General features: G+C 52.1%; 2 protein-coding genes across 4 annotated transcripts; both read right to left on the bottom strand.

The window, feature by feature from the left end:
- Positions 1–1019: 1019 nt before the first annotated feature.
- Positions 1020–3389, bottom strand: RPP25L (ribonuclease P/MRP subunit p25 like). 3 transcript variants are annotated; one of them, XM_023944008.2, is made up of 2 exons: positions 3283–3389; positions 1020–2359 (listed from the first exon to the last, which is right to left on the bottom strand). In XM_023944008.2, the coding sequence occupies exon 2, from the start codon at positions 2348–2350 to the stop codon at positions 1802–1804; it is 549 nt and encodes a 182-aa protein (XP_023799776.1). In that variant the 5' UTR covers positions 2351–2359; positions 3283–3389; the 3' UTR covers positions 1020–1801. The 3 variants fall into 3 exon arrangements, with proteins under 3 accessions (XP_023799776.1, XP_086725580.1, XP_023799777.1); XM_086869454.1 differs by having other exon boundaries at positions 3143–3334; XM_023944009.2 differs by lacking the exon at positions 3283–3389 and adding an exon at positions 2987–3119.
- A 707-nt stretch (positions 3390–4096) lies between these two features.
- DCTN3 (dynactin subunit 3) lies at positions 4097–9308 on the bottom strand. Its single transcript, XM_086869453.1, has 7 exons — positions 9157–9308; positions 8955–9039; positions 7977–8063; positions 6975–7058; positions 5681–5739; positions 4885–4944; positions 4097–4459 (listed from the first exon to the last, which is right to left on the bottom strand). Exons 1-7 carry the CDS (start codon positions 9253–9255, stop codon positions 4370–4372), a joined length of 564 nt encoding a protein of 187 aa, XP_086725579.1. The 5' UTR covers positions 9256–9308; the 3' UTR covers positions 4097–4369.
- Between the last annotated feature and the right edge of the window lie 4 nt (positions 9309–9312).

The following is a 9312-nucleotide window of genomic DNA, read 5'->3' as shown; positions in this document are numbered from 1 at the left end:
AGCTCTCTGCTAAGAGGGTGTTTTGAGTAAACACAGACACATTGCCAGTTGAAATGTCAGAAGCCATCTGATCAGACACTCGAGCATCTTCCTTGGCATTTATGGCTAATCTGCTAATTAGTCAGGAAAAGCAGTCTCCTCCTCAGATGTAAGGGAGCAGCAGCTGGGAACAGCACAAAGAACAGATTAACTCTGCCCCATTCCCAGGACTCACATCTGCTGGCACAGTGGACAGGTCCAAGCATTCCGCTGACTACCGCCAGGCAGTGGGGCAGGCAGCAGCGAGACCTCCAGAAGAGGAGGAGGAGTGTAAGCCTGGCACAATCCTGGCTCCACTGGGCGCTCGTTTGGATGCGAGGCAGGTGTCTGTGCGCCACGCAGGCTGCTGGAGTCTTGTCTGTTTGCATGGGTAACACTGCACCTCTCCTGCTCCTCCTCACTTAGGTAAAATCTCTTTCAACGCTTGTATTGTCACCCTTTAACTGACAGTGCAGAGTGCTGGGTCCAGCTGGAGCTCACTACACAAGCAGTGACACGGGAAGAGCAGGAAGAGCTCCTGGACTGCTCAGGACACCGTGTGAGCAGGGCTCATTCAGGCAAGAGCTCAGCCTGTCACAGGTACAGCCCTTCTCTCCGGCCCAGAATTACTTACCGGACCTGCTCCAGGAGGGAAACTACTGCACAAAAGACGATCCACCCTTTGCCTCACTCAGCAGAGTTCAGGATGAGCCTGTCTTTTTGAGGCTGTATTTCCAGCCAGTTTAAAAGAGGGGGAAAAAAATTAGCAAAAAGCTTCATAGAAAAAGCCCAGAACTTTGATCTATTTTGGATGTGAAAGGAGGTTAGTATTTGGATATTAACCTCCCATTGGATCAAGGTCCATTTACAGTCACGAGAGGAAAAAACACAGAGCAGCAGGAGGGCTGGAAGAGCAGAGCTTCAGCAGCAGCCACAGCCCAACCATCAATGCTTGCAGGGTGACCTCCAGTGGGATGAGGAAGACATGACAAATTTCCAAGTTACATGAAGTTACACCTTTATTTTAAAGCCATCTTTGTGCATTATCAAGGAGCATAAAGGGGAAAGAACAGGATCTCTTGGAGCTTCCTATTACCACCACCCCAGGACAGCCACAGAGCCACAAGATTTCAGGCTGCTTACAACATGAGTTGACTGCTGCCTGTTTGGAGAGAGAGCCATGACCACCAACTCCGCCGAGCCAAAGGGAGCTATGTGCACATGATGCCAGACAGAGCTGTAGCCTGGCAGTCCTACATTCAACCTCCCTGACAGGCTCAGCAGAAGGACTCTTCAGGCACAGAAATGGCTGACCCAGCCCTGTGCCCTGTTGTCTGCTCATGAGCTTGGGCAATGCTGGCACCTGTCTGGTGATTTCACATCAGGTCCTGTCTCTCCTTTGTATTGGTCAGAGCAACCTGCATCTGGCACACAGGCACGTGTCTGTCTCACTGCCTGGGCTGCTGCACCCCTGGGCACCTGAAACCTTGCTGGGCTAGCAGCCCTTTGCTGGGGCTCACTGACAGCACACCAACAGTTCTTGCTCAAGCAGAGGCAATTTCTGTCTTCCACAAACCCCTAAGGAGTACAGCCTGGCAGCCTCTGGCAAGGGAACTTGTCAAAACACATTTTCAGACAGCTACAATCACACCCAGTTATAACAGTCCACTCCTCCTGCCCTCCCCTCACACTTCTGTGAGCCCCCGTGTTCAGCAGCAGCTGTGCAGCCACAGCCCCAGGCTGGTTTCTGCAGCTCCCCTGAACCACACGCAGAGCTGCCGCCTCAAGGCCCCCCCGGCATTCCCCCGGTGGAGCGAGGGTGCTTCCCTGTGCTGCCAGCTCCCCGGCCTCCACCCTGCTTCCTCTTCATCTGGCCCTGTGATTCTGCTTTCAGTGTCTCAGTCCAGAAGACATCAAAAGATCCTGGAGCCTGGTACCCCGGCTCCTGAGGATCCAGGGCATCTTTGCTCAGTAGGACACATATGGCAGGAATGTTTCTCTTCACTGTCAAGGCATCGAGGCCTGCCTCAGGCACAATGGGCTCCCAGATTTCTTCAATCTGTTTGAAGAGCACTTTGGTGATCTGGTGCAGCTCCTTGAGCCTTCGTTTCATGATTTCCACACAGGTGATGGTCTTGCTGACAGCCTTGCCCGAGCCAGTGAAAAGAATCTGCCTCACTGAGTCCTGCTCCATCTTGCTCATAGCATAGCCCATCAGATTCCTAATCTTGCTCCCATCCTTCACCTTCATTTCAGTAATATCAGCAGGCAGGTCAGTGAAAGGAAGAGGACAAGGTTTCTCCACAATTTTGGTCTTCTTATAGTTCTCCATTCTGCAGTGCTGAAAAGAAAAATGGACCCATGAACATCCAGCCCACTGTAATTGCTGCACAAAGAAATTCCCATCAGTTAGCTACAACTTTTCCTCTCAAGGCCACTGTGAACTATCAGTGTTGGGAATCCTGGAAAGGCATAACCAGAAGATTAGCCCAGTCCTTGTAAGGACATACCTTCAGTATGAATGTTACCATAGGGCAGTGTGAGCCTTTGCAGGCAGGCTGTGAAAAAAAACTATTAAAATTATAAAAATATTGTAAAATATTACTATTGTGGGCATAAGCAGGGTGACTGTATCTCAAGAGAAGACAACACAATCAAGTGAGCTGGGGTGACTGAGAACAGAACTTGGGGGATGCTGGCCTCATCTGCACCAGAACATGCATTCAACCAGTTTACATGCAGCACCTCGTGTTACAGAAATAGGCTCTTAGGAACCCGGTCAACCCAGCTGAGGGCAAAACACTACATGTCACAAAGGAGATGGCAAGCTAGGGGTTGCAGGAATGATAAAAGGTTTCCTCGAGGGAAAGACAGAAAGGCCAGATCTCACAGCCGCCGTCTCTGCCAAGGCAGGTACCATCCTGACCTCAGTCTGCTTGGCCCTGTGCAGGGCACTCCATGTCCCCACCTCAAAGCCCAAGGTGCTGAAGGTCGCAGTACTTTGTTAACCGCAGGCTCCTGAGTCCCGCTGCACCCAGACCCTGTACCCCGCACCCCATTCTCCTCAGGGACACGGCAGAGCGGAGCTCCCTCTCCGAACCCTGGGAGCACAAGAGGCCCTCACCCCGACACGGCAGCCGCTGCCAACGGTGCCTGGGGGCCCGGGCCGCGGCCCGAGGGGAGCCGGACGGCCGCGGTGGGATGCGGGAATGCCGGGGAGGGAGTCAGGGATGTCCCGGTGGGACGTGCGGAACCCTCGCTCACCTGCGGCCGCCTCAGCGCGCCCTTCCACACAAGATGGCGGCCGGCGCCGGGCGCGCGCAAGCGCGAGAGGGCTGGGCGGGGCCCGATACCGGAAGCACGCCCATCAATCACCTGTTTGGGCTCACGGGGGGAACGGGCGGGGCGAGCCTCTGGCCCCGCCCACCGCCCAGGCCCGGTGCAGTCCCCGCTCGCACCGGCCCATCCAGCGGCCCCCGGCCCCGGGCACACAGACACGGGGACCCGTGCGCGCCCACGGACGGGCCTGCGTGAGCTCCCCAGGCAGCTGGAGGGAGCAGGGGTTTCCGCAGGCCTGCAGCCCCACTGGGGTTGCAACCAGCAAGGTTGTTGATCAAGGTTGTTGATACAGGGACCGGCAAGGTCTTCTGGACTTCCTCTGGGGATTCTGCCATGTCTCACCAACCTGAAGGGTTTGAGACCCTTGCTACAATCATGGCCTTGGAAACCAGGCAAGACATGGCTTGTGCCCTCTCTGGAAAGAGCCAGCATGGGCTTTGGCTTGCAGCAGCCCCAGGAAAGCAGATGCAGGAGAAAGACAAAAGCTGCTGCCTTCTCTCAGCACAGAGATGGGAGAGCCACAAGGCCGAAAGTTCCATGAGACCAGATTCCCCTGGGCACAGGCAATTCACACGAACAGGAAGAGCGTGGGGCTAGAAGGAATCCACCTGCCCTTGGCCCAAGGCTCAAAGGAACCACTGACCATCTCCTGGAAGCTGCCAAGAGATCACTACCTGGGGAAAAATCTCCAATCTGTGCCAGGAACAGTCCTTGCACCAGGGATAGACAGACAACCCAATTAGCATTTCACACTTTACTATGACCCACAGAGAGCACAGAAAGGGGTTTTAAAATACAATAAATGCATTTTAGAGAAGTGCAAGATTTCCAAAGAGTGGCAGATTAAGGAGCAGTGTAGCTTTGACTGAGGGCTGGCATGGCTCTGTAAAGTGTCCCCAAGATCCTGCCATTTCACTCCAGCATGTTCGCCCCAAGCGGGAAGGAGCTGGGACCAGCGGGATGCAAGCTGTACCACAGGGGCCCTGGACATGCTGTGCTCCCAGCTCTGCCATCACTCTGCCACAGGTTTCGCTTGCTTGGCTGCTTCCAGACGTGACAGGACTTCATTCCACTGCACAAACTGCTTGGACAGAAGCAGGGTCTGGATATGACACTTAAGGAAAGTAATGTGGAAACTGCAAGAAAGAAACCCAGGTCAGAGCATCCTGATAGCACCATTACAATCCTGATTCCTTGAGAGAGGCCCAGGGCACCAGGCTGTTGAAAGCCTACATGGATTTAATCCACCCAGCGGCTGAATCACTGCACAGCACCAAACACCCACAGGAGCCTGGGTGGCACTTGTGAACACCATGAACCACCGCCATACAAGGGCTTGCTACACAACTTCCCTACCCACTGTGGTTTTGGGATGTGCCTCAGCACTGGGATCCTACACAGCCAGAATAGGGACACAAGTGCCACCACATCAGAAAGGGTGTTAAACCCAGGGTTGGAGAGCCAGCAGGGTCAGCCATGGGGAAAGGGGTCATTTCAGCTGTCCCAGGCCCAAAGTTCCAAGGATACCATTTTGTTATAATCCTCAAGGAGTGTCTTGACACTGTCAGTGAGATCATGACGTTTCTCCTGCAAAGAGAAGAGCCACAGTGCATGAGCAGTAAATAAGGACATCTCTCCTTTCCCTGTACCTGACACCACTGCAGGAAAACTTATCCAAGGCCAGCACTGAGATCAGTGCTCAGGCCCTGGCTGTGGATGCTCACTGCAGCTGGACAGGTTTCCACAACCAAGAGAAAAGTCACAAACACTGATCCCATGAAGGACCAAAACCCCCAGGCTTGCACTTCTGCCTGCCTTTCCTCATTATCCAGGCTTTGCTTGCCCCAGGACAGAAACTCAGAGCAAAATGCTGAAACTGCCCAGGCTATTCACAGCCAGCTCTGGGAGTGCTCATACAGGGAGGGAAAGGGATACACAGAGGGAAAGGGTGAAGGAACAAGGTGGCAGTGTCAACAGTGTTCCAGATAGTAAGACACGGGAGGAACGCAATTTTTCACCTCAGTGTCTCAGTAAAAGGGGGAATTCAAGATGGTTAAACCCACTGCCACCTACTACATGTCACAGAAAGCAGTATTGAGCAGGCTTACAGTAGGCAAATTTCCAACTTGGACTCGATTGTGAGAAATTCTATCCCCTTTTCTCCCTTGGAGTACCTAAACTTCTTTAATAGTGTGGTATGCATATTCTGATTCTGCCATAAATGAGCAATTCAAGCAACCACAAATATAGGGGTGCCAGTGCAGCCACTGGCAAAAGCTTCCTATGCCCTTCCAGTCAATACTGATGGGAATATTCACACTACCTGCTGCTGTATGTGGATCTGTGAGAGTCGCTGCAGTTTGGCTGCATGGTCAGGAACCGCTGGAAACACAAAGGAGAAATCAGATTGGGTTGTTCTACAGCACATGGGAACAGTTCCCAAAGTAAAGCCCAGTCCTCCTCCATGAGCACGGCATGGCAGAACTCCTGGGTGCAAGTGTCCCACACTACAAGTAAAACTCATATATAGGATTTAAAAAAGCTGCTTAACTACCTAACTTAACTGCATACGGCACGAGTTCAGGGATGCCCACAGTGAGGGCTACTCAAGAACTCAGTAAACAAGCTGCATAGCAGAAAAGGTATCCCTGTCTATGCCAGGAACAGAGATGTTCTGGATGTAAAAAACCTCACAGGAAGGAATGACCTGTGTCCTGGGGTGACTTTATGATGCTTGTATCCCCAGTGGTCTGTTCTGTTTATGTTACATATTAAGTTCTGCACCTTTCAGACTGGCTCTGAGAGTGAAGAGGGGGAAGGAGCAGCTGCAGTTTGTGTTAAGGAAGAGCCCTCATTCCCCACATCCTGCTTTTGGACTGTGCTGTCTGCAGCACAGACAGACAGTGGGACAGAGCTCTCCTTTGCTTTTAGTTGGCTTTAGCTAGCTGAGGCAGTGAAGTTCCCTGGACTGTTTTTTTCCTTTTTCCTTGGATCTGTTCAAACCTGCTCTGGATTGAACACCCAGACAAACCCTGGGAGCTCACACCTGCGGCCCACCAGGGCCTGGGCCTCGGCACTTTCCAGTGCTGGAGGGACTGATAAGAACCTGAGCAAGCTGAGCTGTACCCCACGACAAGGACTTTCTGGATTTGCCATCTCTTCCAACAGTGAGAAGTTTCATTGTGTAATATTATCCTTTTTTTTTATGCTTGTAGATACTTTGCTTGTTAAAAAAAGTTTTTTCCACTTTTCTCCAAGGTAATTTTTCTCATACCAGTTGGGGGAGGGGCCACTTTAATTTGTTTTCTGGAGGAACGCCATCCAGAGGTTTTCTCCCAAATTTCCCTAAACCAGGACAACCTGCCAGGCTCCACCGTCTCTGCCACATTGCTGTCTCTAGCCTGCTTCACAAGCCACTCTATCACCTCCCTGACCTTGCAAGGGAGGCTAGAGCAGCATGAGGCAGCAGCAGACCAAGTTTGTACTCAGTTTACTCTCACACCACTAAGCTGTCCTCTTCTCTAGTCTCAGGCTCAAGAGAAAAGAAAAGAAAGCAGGACAGGTCACAGCTTAACAGGTGGCATTTGCAGCTCCAGCTTTCAGAAGAATGTGCATACCTTGGATACTGGTGCTGTCCAAGATGGGCTGGAGGGTCTTCACCTGCTCCAGAAGGGCTGCACGGGCAGGAATAGCCTGTTCCTCTGGTTATGGGGGGGGGGGGAATGGACAAGAAGCAGTATCAGTAAACACAAAATGCTGCTTTGACTTTTCACAAATAGTGGTAATTTTTCCAGCTGATCTGTCTTTACAGTAGGAGGCTTGTTCATGATTTTATTTACACTTTTGTGCTACTCATCCTTGGGTCTTGATTCACACCAATTTCATGCAAGAGAATCTCCACCAAGTTCTAAAGACAGGACAAGGAATAATGCATACAGATTGAAAGAGGGAAAATTTAGGCTGGGCATTAGGAAGAAATTCTTTACTGTGGGGGTGGTGAGACACTGGCACAGGTTACCCAGGAGGCTGTGGATGCTCCACCCCTGGCAGTGTTCAAGGCCAGGCAAGATGGGGGTCTGAGCAATCTGGGATAGTTGGGAAGGTGCCCCTGTCTATGGCAGGGTGGGTTGGGACTGGATGGTCCTTAAGGTCCCTTCCACCCCCTTAACATTACACAATTCTATGAAATTCCATTCCCAGATTATACCATCACAAATTGATCAAATTCCTTGGGTCAAAAGAGGAAAAGGCTAGGAGGTGTTGAAACACACCCAAATGCCTTCTATTTTTGTCACAGCTTGGAGAATACTGGAAATGAGGTGAGGAAACCCTTCTAGCTCCAGCTTTTTTTACCAGCCTTTGATTAATTCAGGGCTAAAGTGAACGATCAATATGGGAGAGATCAGAGCTGATAAAACTGCAGCATGGCTGTGCACGAGGGAGCACTGAGGGTGACAGACATCCTTGTACAAACCATCTCTCTGATACCTCCACAGGGCATGCTGTGCCATGTCTTTACAAATGAAGAAAAGAAACCCATCCCGGTCCATCTTCAGTAAAGGACACTGTTTTCTGCAGTGTTACAAAAGCCTCCTGTATCTCCTGGTTTCATGCCATACCTGCCAAGATGAACTGCAGCTTCATAGCATCTGGAACAGCCATCCTGTCAATGTACTGGGGGTCAAGGTATTTGATTACATCTTCAACTGGAGGGATAAACAGGTTTGGAGACAAAAAGCAGGGTACATGTTATGGCATTCACAAGAGCAGCTTCCCCTCCCACTATGTACCAGATTACTTTGCAAACACTGCTCACTTTCGTTATTTTGTTCCCCAGATTAATTAATTTCTATGTCACTTTGGAGCTCTGTGACCAAGACAAATAGCTCAAGCCAGGAAACCACTGCATTAGGGACAACTGGAAATCTTGCTTTTTGTCTGAATAAAAATTGTCAAAGGTGAGCGAAATCTGCTTCCTCCTACCCTCAGGACAAAACCAGCCAACAGATCCCCATCCAGGTCCTTAAAATCACCCACAAATACACAGCTTATGCTTTTATACTGAGCAGCTACTGCAGACCTGGACATAATGACCCTCCCTGCCCCTCCTGTGACAATACACAGCAAAACCTGGCCAACAGGCAGCTGGGCAGGACAAAGTACCCCCCAGTTTGGACACAGCTCCCCAGATCTGCCCACGGAGTGTGAAGCTCATTGCTCCCACCACACACAGAGGGCAGAGCTACTTCAGCATGGCCAGGAAGTCCAAGTGAACAGGAATTCATTTTATGACTTCATGCTCCAAGAGCCTTCAGGGGCTGCATTTCAGGCAGTGCAGATCCTGGCACTGACACGGGTGGATGGAAATTGAGCAAATAACAGGCTGCAGCCGCCTGTTTCCCACCCCCGACTGCTGAGCTGGTGGATCGCGAGCACAAAAACCTCGCTCAGTTACTTATTTCTGTGCCAACTAAACTGAAATAAGGGCCCCAAGTACACAGGTGCGGGGAAGATACTTTTGTTTACAGCAGCGAAACGGTTGAGAGCTCCCCGCTCCCGCCCTCCGCGAACCCACCCCTTCCGCAAGAACCGCTCACTTTTCTTAAACAGGATTTTGATCCTCTCCCTCTTGCCGGCGATATTGTTCAGCGCCACCTGCACCTTCACCAGTTCGTCCGCCACCTGCAGAGGCAGAGGGAGAAGACGGGGCTGTCAGGCTTCTCCGGGCCGCGGCATCCCGGACCCCGCCGGGCCGCACCAAACGGCGACCGGCCGCTCTCCGCAGCTCCCCCCCAGCACCTTTCGTGGCCCGCAGCCCCCGCCGCCGAGGCCGACGCGCTGCTCCAGCTCCTCCAGCCGCCACTGCAGCCGCCGCAGCTCCACAGCGCCCGCCGCCATCTTCGTGCCGGGCGGAAGTGGCCGCGCCTCACTTCCGGCGCGCCCCGGTGGTTGCTA

The sequence above is a fragment of the Cyanistes caeruleus genome, chromosome Z (assembly GCF_971803275.1).
Source record: "Cyanistes caeruleus chromosome Z, bCyaCae1.hap1.1, whole genome shotgun sequence".
Lineage (NCBI taxonomy): Eukaryota > Metazoa > Chordata > Aves > Passeriformes > Paridae > Cyanistes > Cyanistes caeruleus.
The sequence above is the reverse complement of the archived record's forward strand: the minus strand, read 5'-3'. Positions and strand labels throughout refer to the sequence as shown.

Coding starts and splice junctions, on each gene's coding strand:
- DCTN3 (XM_086869453.1), bottom strand. CDS start 9,255: ATGGCGGCGGGCGCTGTGGAGCTGCGGCGGCTGCAGTGGCGGCTGGAG. Junction 9,040..9,156: donor GGGGCTGCGGGCCACGAAAG/GTGCTGGGGGGG, acceptor CTGCCTCTGCAG/GTGGCGGACGAACTGGTGAA. Junction 8,064..8,954: donor CAAAATCCTGTTTAAGAAAA/GTGAGCGGTTCT, acceptor TTATCCCTCCAG/TTGAAGATGTAATCAAATAC.
- RPP25L (XM_023944008.2), bottom strand. CDS start 2,350: ATGGAGAACTATAAGAAGACCAAAATTGTGGAGAAACCTTGTCCTCTT.